The sequence below is a fragment of the Lynx canadensis genome, chromosome B2, assembly GCF_007474595.2.
Source record: "Lynx canadensis isolate LIC74 chromosome B2, mLynCan4.pri.v2, whole genome shotgun sequence".
In the NCBI taxonomy this organism is placed as follows: domain Eukaryota; kingdom Metazoa; phylum Chordata; class Mammalia; order Carnivora; family Felidae; genus Lynx; species Lynx canadensis.
The window spans coordinates 1,809,724-1,825,116 of NC_044307.1; the positions used below are offsets into that span (position 1 = coordinate 1,809,724).

At 45.3% G+C, this 15,393-nt stretch overlaps 1 protein-coding gene across 2 annotated transcripts in view; it reads right to left on the reverse strand.

Moving 5' to 3' along the window:
• The window catches only part of PGBD1 (piggyBac transposable element derived 1), a 29,414-nt gene extending 19,468 nt beyond the window's left edge, over nt 1–9,946 (reverse strand). Inside the window, exons 1-3 of one of the 2 annotated variants that reach the window (XM_030316864.2) lie at nt 9,824–9,946; nt 5,351–5,751; nt 3,851–4,007 (exon numbers count right to left, since the gene is read on the reverse strand). In XM_030316864.2, coding sequence (XP_030172724.1) covers nt 3,851–4,007; nt 5,351–5,737 — 544 coding nt within the window. In that variant the 5' untranslated portion in view covers nt 5,738–5,751; nt 9,824–9,946. Of the gene's footprint in view, nt 1–3,850; nt 4,008–5,350; nt 5,752–9,695 lie in introns of both variants that reach the window. The other variant, XM_030316865.2, reaches the window with a different exon arrangement.
• Between the last annotated feature and the right edge of the window lie 5,447 nt (nt 9,947–15,393).

Sequence of the window (15,393 nt, forward strand, 5' to 3'; positions counted from 1 at the left end):
GGATGGAACCTGTTTGGGATTCTCTGTCCTCTGCCCCTTTCCCCGCTTGAGCTCTCACTTGCTTGCTCTCTCTCTGAAAATAAAACATCAAAAAAAAAAAACCAAACTACATAGAACAACAGACGTTTACCAGAGGGCAGGTGGGTGGGGGAATGGGTGAAATCAGTGACCAGGATTAAGAGTAACATTTACCGTGGTGAGCACCAATACACAAAATTGTTGAATCACTGTATTATATACCTCAAGCTGATATAAGACTGTATGTTAACTACACTGGAATTAAAAGAAAAGAAAAAAAAGAACTAGGTTACAGCTGCAGCTGTGTGACCTTGGGCCTGTCAGTCTTGCTAAGCCTCCCATTCCTTATCTGTGCCATGGGGAAAACATAGTCCACTTTACAGGGCTGGTGAAGATCAAATGAATGAACACAAAAGCTCTTTGTAAAACCGCAAGACCCCCCTGAGGTCATGTATTATTATATTTTCAGATCGGCTTAATACCAGCTACACAAAACTAAATGAAGAAGACATGATCATTCTAACCCAGAATTTATCCAAGACTGTAGCATCACTTTTTTTGCTCCAGACACAATGGATCACCATAGCATCTTTTCGCTGGTGTTGTTCCGTATCTAGAGGAACTAATAAAGCTTGCTGGAAAAACAGGCTTGTCCCTGATGCACTGTTGCGACCTTACCCCCAACTCCCCCCAACAACACATACATGCCAAACCCTTCAACTAAAAAAGCACAATGTGAAACAGGTCTGCTGACAGAGAAGGGGCTATATTGAGAAGGGGAGGATGGGAAAGAAAATGGAAAGGGGCAAACATAAAATGCAGTGAGGAAAGAAAACAAAGACAATGGAAAATCTGAGATAGCAAAGGTCAAATCAGACTTTGTGTTTGCTCCTTATCATCCTCCTCAGGTGGAAGAGCATTAGGGTTAAGCCCGAGAAAGAGGCAGAGGGATGTTTTCACATATGGGAAAGTTCAATACAAACACCACACTGATCTACTGCTGTGCATCCCTGCTCAAGACAGAACAGGAGGATGCAGGCTTCAGGTGCGGTCTATCGGGTGATACCTCAAGGTCCCTTCTACTTCTCCACCAACATGCAAACACTCAACGACGCATCTGACACTAAGACTATCACAACTGAGCATTGAGAGATTGGGAAAAATACAGTACTCGTGAGTTTTCATTTAATTCTAGTGTCCCATGACAGATAAGAATACCACACACACACACACACACTACAATTGCTGTAAATCATATTTTTGATTAAAAAAAAAAAAAGGCTGGGGCGCCTCGGTGCCTCAGTTGGTTGAATGTCCAACTTCAGCTCAGGTCATGAGATGTTTGTGGGTTCGTGCCCCGCATAGGGCTCTGTGCTGACAGCTCAGAGCCTGGAGCCTGCTTGGGATTCTGTCTCCCTCTCTCTGCCCCTCCCCCACTCACACTCTGTCAAAAATAAAACATTATAAAAAAATTTTTTTAAAAAGGCTTCTAGGGGCGCCTGGGTGGCTTGGTCGGTTAAGCGTCCGACTTCGGCTCAGGTCATGATCTCACAGTCCGTGAGTTTGAGCCCCGCGTCGGGCTCTGTGCTGACAGCTCAGAGCCTGGAGCCTGTTTCCGATTCTGTGTCTCCCTCTCTCTCTGCCCCTCCCCTGTTCATGCTCTGTCTCTCTCTGTCTCAGAAATAAATAAACGTTAAAAAAAAAAAATTAAAAAAAAAAAAAAAGGCTTCTATGGCACCCAACTTTTTAATGACAGTCCAAACTTTAATGCCACAAAACGTTCCCACGTGACTTCCCCATTCCTCCCACACACTCTTTCGCAAACAAACCCTACCCTCCAACCACACTGGTTAACTTACTATCCCTTGAAAATCCCAGCACAGGAGGAAGAAACGCCACTAGTCTGGGAAATTGGTCTAAGTCATGTACTGTCAGGTAACCTGGAGAAATGTGCTGGGTTTATAACTGATAGGTAGGCCTTTAGCTAGAGTCTTTAAATATTCGGAAGGAGCTAAAAGGATATATAAAAAAAAAAAAAAAAAAAAGCCTTAGAAAATGACAAAGCATGCTTCCGGAAGGCCCAGAGAGCGTTCTCATCTGGATAACACCTACCACAGCAGTGGTGCCTCCCTCTGGGGACACAGAAAACCACAAGAGGCCACTGTCCTGCCCACAATGCGGCTGGGGTCCGGTTTGTGAGCCATGTCATGCTGTTTTTAAGCATTCACTTACACGAAAGAATCTTACATCCTATGATCACTGTTACCTATTTGTCAATTACCATCCTCACCATTCTGACAACTGCCCACCTCTGTTCATTACCCCTCTCTCCTCTCCAGTCAAAACAAAACTGCTTTCAGTAGGTGTATATTCATCATCTCATAGGTAAGTAGGAATGTCTGCTCACTGTGGGGCTCCCCACTACCTCTCAACTTCTTCAGATAAACAAACTATTCTGGGGCTTCATGCAATGCTGGTTTTTCACAGCTGTAGAAATATGACAGAACCATCAGTCAAGTAAGCAGGGAAGTATCAAGTCCTATTCATGCTACATGATATGAGTAAACACCATAAGTAATATGAGCCGTATACATTTCATCTCCCTCTAGTGATTTATTATATGAACCGTTTATTCATTCTACACTTACTGTCAAAATATCAGTATTCACAGATCACCAATGTAGCGAATTTGGTAAACCATGGTAAACCGTGACTGGGGTAAACCACGAACCCTCTGAAATCATATGCATAATTTTGCATGCACCTACATTCTCCAGGGAAGAGAGTCAAGTTTTCAATAACTTCCGGGGAAAAACTAGTAGCACCCCTCATGAGAAGGTTAAAAAACACTGCACTGTGGAATTCTAAGGTCTCTTCTTTGAACTTTCTGTGTACTTCTGTCTGTTATCAATCCATCTGCAGACCTCAAACATTGTGCCAGATGCCTGCACAGAGCTCAACAATAAGCAACAGTTGGGATGGTTTCCTGGAGGTGAAGCCTGGGTATGGAAAGTGGGGGGACCCTGCACACAGAAGAATGCACTTCAATGGAGAACAGAGACAACCTGTTTAAGCCCACAGCTGCATTTAAAATGACTCCAGGAGGGGCGCCTGGGTGGCTCAGTCAGTTAAGCGTCCGACTTCAGCTCAGGTCACGATCTCGCGGTCCGTGAGTTCAAGCCCCGCGTCAGGCTCTGGGCTGATGGCTCAGAGCCTGGAGCCTGCTTCCGATTCTGTGTCTCCCTCTCTCTCTGCCCCTCCCCCATTCCTGCTCTGTCTCTCTCTGTCCCAAAAATAAATAAACGTTAAAAAAATTAAAAAAATAAAATAAAATAAAATAAAATGACTCCAGGTTAGACGCAGGGAGGATACTGAAGACAGTGTTATTGTGGGGAAAAAGGTAAATTTGTGGAAAGCTACCAAGTAAATATTGAAAACACCCACAAGTGTAGAATTAGACATGTAGAGCAAAGGTAAGTAGCAGAGAGACCTCCGGTCAGAAGGTCAGGTGACTTGAATTCTAGATGTTGCTCTGCCTCTGATGACCCTGGGCAAGTCATTAAACAGCCTGACTTTTGGTTTTCCCAACTATTGGGAGGGGAATTGGACAAGATCTCAGGATCCTAACAATCCCAAATGTTTTTAGAAGCTTGCTTAGATACAGGGTAGGGAAAAAATATAGACAGATAGATACACACACACACATATATAGACATAAACATAGATATATATATGTATACCTACCTATATATAAAAACTGAAAGACACAGATAAACAAGCGCCTGTCAGTGTCTGCTCCCAATTTCCGTACTACACACGCACTGGCACTCACCACTCACTTCTCCGGGGTTCTCTTGGCAGAGCTCTGGAGGTTCACACTTCAAGGCAGTTACCCTGGGCAGGAGCTGGAGGCTCTGACATTCTGAAGAGGCTCCCTGATACTCTGTCACCAGCGAGTGCATGTCCTGTCCCCGAGTATAGACAGAAGCCTGGGGATAAAAGATTTACCTTGAAAATGCATCCTGGTGGGAACAGGACTGAACAGCAGTTATGGACATCTTCAAGGAAATACCAGACAAGCCCCATTTAATCTTTCAAAGCAGCAGTAAATAAGAGAGTAGCAGACCGAGATGTCCACCCGTTTGGTAAAGAGGGACTGCACACCTACGGAGACTCGGACTGTGTTCTACGTGCTGGGGATACGCGGCAAACGAGGACAGTGCGGACCAAGCATGGCCGCCCAGAAAGAAAACCAAACAAACCCAGGTGGATGCTCACACTGGCGGATGGAGACTATCACAGGACAGCTCCCACAGGCTACTCAGGGGACTACCAAGGGGAAAGTGGTAACTTTAGGAAACAGACATCTGACAGACACCACCTTAAGCTCATCAGTAACGCAACAGCCCATCCCCATGTGCCTCCCTGATGTGATGCACTAAGGCAAACATATCTTGTGTGGCATTCTAGGCAAAAGGAACAACACGGACCTTATCAAGAGAAAACGTAAGACAAATATCAATGTCGTGGCAGACAAGGAAAGACCAAGTGGGGGACCTGGGTGGCTCAGTTGGTTAAGCGACCCACTCTTCATTTCAGCTCAGGTCATGACCTCACAGTTCGTGAGTTCCAGCCCCGCATTGGGCTCTGGGCTGACAGTGCAGAGCCTGCTTGGGATTCTCTCTCTCCTTCCCTCTCAGCCCCTCTCCTGCTTACACACACACTCTCTCTCTCAAAATAAATAAACTTTAAAAAAACAAAAAAAAGAGACGAAGTCACTGTTCCAGATTCAAGGAGACTAAAGAGGCAATTAAATGCAACATAGGTTGCTGGACTGTATCCTGGATCGGAGTAAAACAGCCACAGAGAACACTACGGAGGTGACCTGGCAGAACGCGAACAAGGACTACCCTGTAGGTGATAGTCCATAATGATTTTAATTTCCCAAAACTTGATCTTTGTATTCCAGTTATACAAAAGAACGCCCTCATTCATCAGAAATACACACTGAACACTGAAGCGTTCAGAGATAAAGAAGTGTAGTATCTGCAAATAACTCTCAAATGGTCGAAAAAATACTGCATGAGTGTGTAAGTGTGTGTGACACGCAGAGAGAGAGGAAAGGGGGTGGCTCGCGCAAGAGCAGGCACATCATGACACAGTGTCAACAGCTAGGGAGTCTGGGTGAGCAGCAGACAGTTCTCTGTACTACTTTCCCAGATACTTCTGTAAGTTATAAATTATTTTTAAAAATTAAAAAAAAAAGTTAAAAATTAATAGACAAACGTTCCCCACTTCCCCTCCCATGCCACCGTACACATCCTCTTCCAACCTGCTGTCCTGTGTCTTTCTCCAGATCCTCCAGCGCCGTCACCACCTCGTCCCCGCTCTCCGGGTGCTGTCCCCGCACCCAGGCCTGGAGCTCGGCGGGCAGGACGGTCACGAGCTGCTCCAGCACCAGCAGCTCCAGGATCTGCTCCTTGCTGTGCGTCTCGGGCCGCAGCCACTGGCGGCAGAGTTCGTGGAGTTGGGCCAGAGCCTGGCGGGGCCCAGTCACATCCCGGTAGGAGAACTGCCGGAAGCGCAGGCGGCACAGCTCCTGGGCGTGGCAGCTGCTTTCCCAAGAGCTGCACACCTGCTCCCAGGGGGAGTCCTCCTCCTTCACTGTCACACGGCTGTCCGCACCTTCAGGTGCGGGGCCTGGCACAGCTTCATCCATGGCGAGCCTAAAGACTTAAAGGAAAAGGTTCACTTAGCCCAGGTTCACACTTCAGAATGTTTTCCAAACGAACGTCTGAGGCATACGAATGGATCAGTAACAGCACAAAAACAGACATTCAGATCTGTGGAACAGAAGAGACAACCCAGAAACGGATCCACAAACCTCTGGCCAACTTATCTTTGACAAAGACTATCCAATGGAATAAAGACAGCCTCTTCAGCAAGTGGTACTGGGAAAACTGAACGGTGACACGCAGAAGAATGAACTTGGACCACTTTCTTACACCATACACAAAAATAAATTCAAAATGGAGGAAAGACCTAAACGTAGGACAGGAAGCCATCAAAATCCTAGAGAAGAAAGCAGGCAAAAACGTCTTTGACCTTGGCCGCAGCAACTTCTTACTCAACACATCTCTGGAGGCAAGGGAAACAAAAGCAAAAATGAACTACTGGGACCTCATCAAAATAAAAAGCTTCTGCACAGCAAAGGAAACAATCAGCAAAACTAAAAGGCCACCGACAGAATGGGAGAAGATATTTGCAAATGACGTATCAGATAAAGGGTTACTATCCGAAATCTATAAAGAACTTATCAAAGTTAACACCCCGAAAAACAAATAATCCAGTGAAGAAATGGGCAAAAGACATGAACACACACTTTTCCAAAGAAGACATCCAGATGGCCGACACATGAAAAAATGCTCAACGTCACTCGTCATCAAGGAATACAGATCAAAACCACAACGAGATATCACCTCACACCTGTCAGAATGCCTAAAATTAACAACTCAGGCAACAGGTGTTGGCAAGGATGCAGACAAAGGGCAACCCTTTTGCACTGCTGATGGGAATGCAAATTGGTGCAGCCACTCTGGAAAACAGTATGGAGGTTCCTCAAAAAATTAAAAATAGTACTACCCTACGACCCAGCAATTGCACCACTAGGTATTTATCCAAAGGATATTAAAATGCTGATTTGAAGGAGCACACCCACCCCGATGTTTATAGCAGTGTTATGGACAATAGTCAAATTATGGAAAGAGCCCAGATGTCCATCAACTGATGAATGGATAAAGAATACAATGGAGTATTATTACTTGGCGATCAAAAAGAATGAAATCTTGCCATTTGCAAGATTGGACTGAAGGGTATTATGCTAAGTGAAATTAGAGAAAGACAGATATATGATTTCACTCATGTCGAATTTAAGATACAAAACAGATGAACACAGGGGAAGGGAAGCAAAAGTTAATATAAAAACAGGGAGCGGGACAAAACATAAGAAACTCTGTTTTTTAAATTTTTTTTTTCCAACGTTTATTTATTTTTGGGACAGAGAGAGACAGAGCATGAACGGGGGAGGGGCAGAGAGAGAGAGGGAGACACAGAATCGGAAACAGGCTCCAGGCTCTGAGCCATCAGCCCAGAGCCTGACGCGGGGCTCGAACTGACGGACCGTGAGATCGTGACCTGGCTGAAGTCGGACGCTTAACCGACTGCGCCACCCGGGCGCCCCAAGAAACTCTGTTTTTTAAATGTTATTTTATTTTTTAAAATTTACATCCAAGTTAGTTAGCATAAACATAAGAAACTCTTAAATACAGGGGCGCCTGGGTGGCTCAGTCGGTTAAGCGTCCGACTTCAGCCAGGTCACGATCTCGCACTCCGTGAGTTTGAGCCCCGCGTCAGGCTCTGGGCTGATGGCTCGGAGCCTGTTTCTGATTCTGTGTCTCCCTCTCTCTCTGCCCCTCCCCCGTTCATGCTCTGTCTCTCTCTGTCCCAAAAATAAATAAACGTTGAAAAAAAAATTTTTTTTTAAAAAATAAAAAAAAAGAAACTCTTAAATACAGAGAACAAACAGGGTTGCTGGAGGGGTTCTGGGTGGGGGGATGGGCTAAATGCACAAGGGGCATTAAGGAGGACACTTGTTGGGGTGAGCACTGGGTGTTATATGTAGGAGATGAATTACTGGATTCTATTTCTGAAATTATTACTGCGCTATATGCTAACTACCTTGGATGTAAACTTAAAAAAATAAAAATAATTTTTAAAATGGATCAGTAAATTCGAAGAGCTTCAAAATTCTATGAAACACACTTGTATTTTTGTCCCCACTGTAAGTCATGCTCAGAAACTGAGCCTGCTTGCCTATACTACCAGTGAAGTTAATGAGAAGTACATCTTGAACCCTGAGGGGGGGTTGATCCAGGAGGTAAGGGATGTGAGGGAAGCAGAGTAAACAAGAAGATGCTTGAGCAGCCTACACTCCCGCTGGAGAGAAGAGAAGCTCATCCGTGGAGGAATCCTGACACACTCTCTCATCTGTGTACTTCCCACAGAATATCCCACCTTAAATGCAGGGGAGGCAGACTGTTTACAAAGTCTCCTGTCCTCTAAAACTTCGTATGATGAGATTCTGTCACTTCTGTCATCAAAAGGTGGAGTCTACTTGCCCTTCCCTTGAATCTATGCTGGCCTGTGACTTGCTTTGGCCAAGAGAATACGGGAATAATCGTTCTGCAAGAGGAAGTGCTTCCAGCTCTTGGCACACTGCCACGAGACTGCCATGCATAGGTCATGTGGATGGGAACCCAGGTGCCCCCAACTACAGCCCAGCGGGGCCTTGTTCCCAGCTGATTCAGCACCTGAGTGCAACCACAGGTAAGTCCAGCCCTAGAAGTGCCCAGTCAACCCACAAAATCAATGAAAAGCAATAAGCTGAGGTGGTTTTGAGCCACTAACTTTGGTGTTTTAATTTTTAATTTTTTTAATGTTAAGAACAGACCATTGAAACACATGCTTCAAGTTCTTCTCTCTCTCTCTCCTTACTTTCTCCTTGTATGATCTCATTAATCACAATTTCAGTTCTATTCCAGGAACACTCAAATCTCTGGCTGACTCCACCTGCCTTTTATTTTTTTATTTTTTTTTTTAATTTTTTTTCAACGTTTATTTATTTTTGGGACAGAGAGAGACAGAGCATGAACGGGGGAGGGGCAGAGAGAGAGGGAGACACAGAATCGGAAACAGGCTCCAGGCTCTGAGCCATCAGCCCAGAGCCCGACGCGGGGCTCGAACTCACGGACCGCAAGATCGTGACCTGGCTGAAGTCGGACGCTTAACCGACTGCGCCACCCAGGCGCCCCTCCACCTGCCTTTTACATTCCAGACTCACGTCTTGAAACGACACTAGGATGCCTCCAGCTTCCAGCCTCTCCTGGGTCGTAATTTCAGCACTTCCCAAACTGAAATCAAAGTGCCCTCAAAGCTGAACTCACTGTTTCCCCCATATTTCCATTGGCATCACCACCACCCTCCATGCATTCAGGCTTAAAACCAGCCCCTGTACAGTATTATTCTGAGTCCAGTCAATTCTTCCTCCAAAACGCCTCTAACAGCCATTACTTCCCTTTTATTCCCCTATTACCATTTACATGGCAATAAAATTTGCAATACAGTAATTTTCTGTGTGGTATCCCTGCCCCACAGTCCACTCTATTATGGGTTAATATTTCCTAAAGTACAGTTGGGACCTTGTTCAACGCATCTCCCCCACCAAAGAGTTTCAACTGCTCCTTTTGAACTAAATTCACACTCCCCAGGACCTGCCCTTCCCTGGGCTTTTACTGGTTTGTCTGTCACTGGATAGACATCTGAGCACGTCTTTATCCTGCAGGAATGTTAACCCCGGAATGAAAGACAGCCCTCGCCTTCGCAAACTCCGCATCCCCGCCACGCTGACTGCTCAATTTCTATCCGCCCGCTTTCTCCTTCGCGGCCAGGACTGCCCTTCCAGGAGGGCCGATTTCCCAAGTCCCAGCGCAAACACCTCCCTGAACCTCAAGTCCACACAGGGAAAGCCGCAGAGCGAGCCCGACCAGCCACGCCCACCCGGTCCCCCTTCGCCGGACGCCCGAGGACAGGGGCTCCCGTCCACACGGTCCAGCGCCCACCTGGTGCCCGGTCCGCGCGGCGGGTGCAGAATGCACCGAGGGCTCCCGCAGCCCAGCACACGCCCCCACCCACCCCCCGAGGTGGCCTCAGGCACCCCGGAGGCACTCGGCTGCCGCTCAATACGTACTCGTCCGACTACCGGTCAGTCCACCAAAAGCCCAAGCACCGCACTCAACGAAGACGTCACGGTCTCGCGAGCGCCAGCCTCCCAGCAGCCCCGAGGCCGAGTCTCCACAGCTCTTTCTTCCGCCCCACGGGCAGTCGAGTCTCGGCTTTTCTAGGATCGCGGTCCCGGCCTCTCTAGGATGGCGGCCGCGCTTCTCTCTGGTGCGCCGGGAGGACCCCGTCGCTCCTTCCGCCCCGCGCAGGCGCGTCCCGACGCCCCGCGCCCACCCTCCTCTCTGTAAATCTTTTCAATTAAAAACAAGACGGCAAAGGCAAAACTGCGACTGTTTAGGATCTTCTCAGGCTGCTGGTTAGACAGATAAATGAACAATTACAAAATAAGAAGGACAAGTTCTTAAAATTTAAGTATGCAGATTATAGAAACTCAAGTTGCATAGAGACTGTAAAATGAAAAGTGCACCATCCCTAAGGTCAACCATTGTTAATATTTTGTGTGTGTGTTTTCCCAGGACGCCACCAGCCATATAGTAGCACTCAATAAATATTTATTGAGTGAATATGGACCTATAGGATCACCATAGGATTTTGCACCTCAGCTTTTTCTGTTAAGATAGCTGGCAGATCTTTCCATACCAGCTTATTGATTAACAGCTAAATAATATTCCATTGCATGGATGCACCATAATTTACCTAACTGTCCCTGTTTTATGTGTACATGTATACACATATGTGTGTGTGTGTATATGTAGGTGTGTGTGTGTGTGTATACAGTAAGTAATGGTGCAGAGAACATTCAGTATCTTTACATGCTTATAATCCCAGGTTAAATGCCACACATTGGAATTGATCTGTTAAAGAGCATGTGCTTTTAAAATTTTATATACAGATCTCCTGGTTAATTTTTAAGGGCACTGCTGTTTAAAGTAAAAGAAAAATCTAACAGAAAAATCCAGAAAAATGTGAACACGGCTGTTTACAAAATCAGAATTATAACTGACCAATTAACATATAAAAAGATGTTCAACTTTGACAGCAAAAATATTTGGTAAAACCACTTAAAAGGTACCAGCTTGGCAAATCAAAAGAGTAATTCCCAGGGTTGATGTGGGTATGAAAAATGTGGGCATTTTCACAGACTGCTAACACGAGGTGTAGATTAGTATAACCTTTCTGGAGGACCACCTGGCAAATGAATCAAAAGCCTTAGAAAATGTGCCTATCAGGTGCTTGGATAGCTCAGTGGGTTAAGCATCTCTTGATCTCAGCTCAGGTCTTGATCTGAGGGTGTCATTTCAAGCCCTGCATTGGGCTCTGTGCTGGGCATGAAGTCTACTTAAGAAAGAGGGGTGGGGGCGGGTTGGGGGTGGGGTGGGAAGGGAAGAGAAAGACAGAAAAGAAAAAAAGAAAAGATGCTTACCCCTTTGCCTCATTAAGTCCAGTTACAGGAATTGAACGAAGAAAAATAATTGTACAAGTGAGCAAAGCTGTATGTACAAGGATGTTCACTGAAAGACTGTTTACGGTGACAGAATTATAAACTAAATGACTCACAATGGGAACATATATCAGAATATTGTGCCACCTATATTAAAAGTTATCTTCCATGAAGACTTTTGGTTATCTGTTTATCTTAATCAGGGATGTTTTTGTTCATTTGTGGGCAAGGTTCAGAAACCCAGTCAAACTAACTTAAAAGAAACATTTAACAGAAGGAAACAAGGGTATTCCCTGGACTCCAGGACCAGCTGGGAGCACAGTGGGCCTCAGAAGCTGAGAGCCAGACCTGCTTCTCCTGTCTCTGAGCCTTCATAGGATCCTAGCTTCAGGACTTGCCTTATTTCTTGCTGGGCTGGTTTGTTTCTATTTAGTTTTTATGTGATCATAAAAATGGTTCGAGCTCTAGATTAGTTTCTTATCCAAATGCCTAACAGAGACCAACCAGAATCTGATCCAGTATCAAACTTCTGGGGGTATCCAAATGACCACACCTGGCTTACAGGTCCCCTCTTGGTCCAATCCTCAGTGGTCAGAGAAGGATCACGTGGCAAGCTGCCAACTCAGGATTATGGCAGATCTGGACTAGAATGGACTGGGAAGATAAGCAAATTGATTGTACTTTTCTTTTACAAATAAAAATTGTTCATGATATTAAGTCCAGTGAGAAAAGTTAAGTGTTTCTATGCTTCAGTATCTCAAAATACATTATTAAGAGATTATATCTGGACCATGAACAGGATGATTTGCTTTCTTTATATTTTTCACAGTTTTTACAATTTATGTGAATTTCTATCATAAGTAAACATGAGTTAATTTATTAAGAATTTATGAAGATACAACATGGACAATTATGATATATTAAAAATCGAGCAGAGGGGCGCCTGGGTGGCTCAGTGGGTTGAGCGTCCAACTCTTGATTTCGGCTCAGGTCGTAATCTCATGGTTGATGAGTTCAAGCTCCACATCAGTCACCATGCTGACAGCACGGAGCCTGCTTGGGATTCTCTCACTCTGTCTCAAAATAAATAAACTTTAAAAAATACAAAAATTAAATTGAGCAGAAACCATCAATACTAATCACAATTAGTTTGTACATATATACACATACACACACACTGAATAGTGATTATTTTGATAGGTGAAAGGGTGATTTATTTTTCCCTTTCCTATTATTTCATGCTAGTTTTATAACAGCACATTTATTAATAACATTATGTTTTTTAAACCAGAAAGTGAGCAGGAAATGAAGACACACAAGGACTTTCATTCCACTACTGTTTGAATATTACAGGATACTATCCCAACAGAAATGCTGATCGGTAGAATTTGTTTTTCAGATTTGTTTTAGAGAGCTGTAATACAGCTCATACTTTCTGGGTTCCTGCAGTCTAAACAGACTTCCAACTTTGCTTTAAGAGTGTCTAAGATGTGTTACATTGTGGGGTGCCTGGGTGGTTCAGTGGGTAAGCGTCCAACTTCAGCTCATGCCATGATCTCATGGTTTGTGAGTTTGAGCCCCGCATGAGGCTCTGTGCTGACAGCTCAGAGCCTGGAGCCTGCTTCGGATTCTGTGTCTCCCTCTCTGTTTCTCCCCCACTTGTTCTCTCTCTCTCTCTCTCAAAAATAAATAAACATTAAAAAAAAATTTTAAAGATGTGTTGCATTGTAAGCAAAACTTTCATCAATACCTGTTATAGCATCTGCCCTTTGTTCAATGTTTCTGTATTTAATTTTTAAAAGTTTTTAAATGTTTATTTCATTTTTGAGAGCATGCGTGTGAATCAGGGAAGGGCAGAGAGAGAGGGAGACAGAGGATACCAAACAGGCTCCATGTTGACAGCAGAGAGCCCAATATGGGGCTCGAACCCACGAATCGTTTGATCATCACCTGAGCTGAAGTCAGACACTTAACCGACTGAGCCACCCAGGCGCCCCATGCTTCTGTAATTTTCAAGAATAGATGAGGAAAGCAGATTATTAAAAGATACCTGTATTGGGCACCTGGGTGGCTCAGTCAGCTGAGCGTCCAACTCTTGGTCTCAGCTCGGGTCATGATCCCAAGGTCATGGGATGAAGCCCCGGTTCGGCTCCATGCTCAGTGTGGGATTCTCTCTCTCTTCCTCTGCCCCTCTCCCCAGCTTGCTCTCTAAAACAAATCTGAAAAACAAATAAAAAATAAAATCTACCTGTATTCTACATTCGTGTCTAGGCGGTTATGGGTGTGCCCCGGGGGTACCTATGAGAACGCCATTTTTCCCCTGGGACCGTGAGAGGAATGAGCTCATTTGAGATGCCAGTGAATTTAGAACCTTTATAAATTTATACTGCGTGTACTATAGTATCACCAGAAAAAAATGCAGAAATAAAATTTCCAGATATTTAAGGGTAGATCATTCTTCATACTTCATACATTCTTGTCATTGTCACTGCTTTTTCATGGGAATAATGACGACATTCTCTGTTCTTTCCTTCTTAAACTGAACAGAATCAAACAGACTTAAACCAGGACATGGAGCTGAATGCTTACGTACTGACCTCAGCACAGCCCTCAAAACACACAGGGGAACACCCCTGATATCAACTCAATTTTACCCATAAAGGCAGAGAAAAAGACTTCCTGAGGGATGGCACAGGATTGTGTTTCCATGAAATACCAAAGTGCCTGAAAAGTTGCACTGTTTTTGGGGCGCCTGGGTAGCTTGGTCAGTTGGGCATCCAACTTGGGCTCAGGTCATGATCTCACAGCTCATGGGTTTGAGCCCCGCATCAGGCTCTGTGCTGCCAGCTCAGAGCCTGGAGCCTGCTTCAGATTCTGTGTCTCCCTGTCTCTCTGCTCCTCCCCTGCTCACACTGTGTCACTCTCTCTCTCTCAAAAATAAACATTAAGGGGTGCCTGGGTGGCTCAGTCGGTTAAGTGGCCAACTTCGGCTCAGGTCACGATCTTGCGGTCTGAGAGTTTGAGCCCCGTGTCGGGCTCTGTGCTGATGGCTCACTGCCTGGAGCCTGCTTCTGTTTCTGTGTCTCCCTCTCTCTCTGCCCCTCACCATTCACACTTTGTCTCTCTCTGCCTTTCAAAAATGAATGTTAAAAAAATAAAAATAAACATTAAAAAAATTTCTTTAATAAAAAAAAGTTGCACTGCTTTGGGGTCCCTGTGTGGCTCAGTCAGTTAAGCGTCTGACTCTTGGTCATTCAGGTCACAGTCTCATGGTTCATGAGCTCAAGCCCCGTGTCCGGCTCTGCACTGCTTGGGATTCTCTCTGCCCCTCCTCTGCACATGCTCTCTCTCTCTCAAAATATAAATAAATTTTTAAAACGTTGCACTGCTTCTCCTACAGATTCTGTCTTCCCCCAGGACATGGTACGTGTCCCCCAGGACATTGCTCTCAGTCGGCCTGCATACAGCCGGATGCAGGACGAAAGGAAGTGGGTCAAAGACTGCCAAGTGCCTGTTTCGGCCTTCATGCTACTCTTTCTTCTTAGTGACAGAAGGCTGATTTTCAGCTGGGCACCCTGCAACCCAGAACAAGACACTCTCCAGACTCCCTTTCCTAAGTTTTGGCGTGCGACATATGTACTTACAGGACGCTTTTTGCAGAAGGCTGGCTTAACTGCGAGGGATCTGGTGTTCCACCTGTCTGCATCTTGCATGGGATGACTGGAGCTTCGGCACCACCAAGGACCATGTGACCACCTCAAGGGCCGATGGTGTGCACTAGCATGTTGGAACAGAAAAGCAGAGGGAGGGTCCCTAGCGGTGTCATGGAACCACTTTATCAGTCCTGGACTGCTTATCTCCAGATTATTCTGAGAGAAAAACAAGCTTTCATGAAATCACTCCTACTTTTTTCCCGTAATCTATATGCAGCTGAACTAGATAGATCCTCAGCCACACACGAGGCCTCACTCCTGTGGCAGACTAAGAAGTCTTTCCCAGACACTACACCCTAAGCAGCTACTGCCGATCAGCAAGCAGTGACGATGCTTCATGAGTGGACTCCCTGAAGCTTACTATTCTTATCATTTCCGTGACATTTTGGTATTCACAGTACAAAGATCATGATCTCCTCCCAG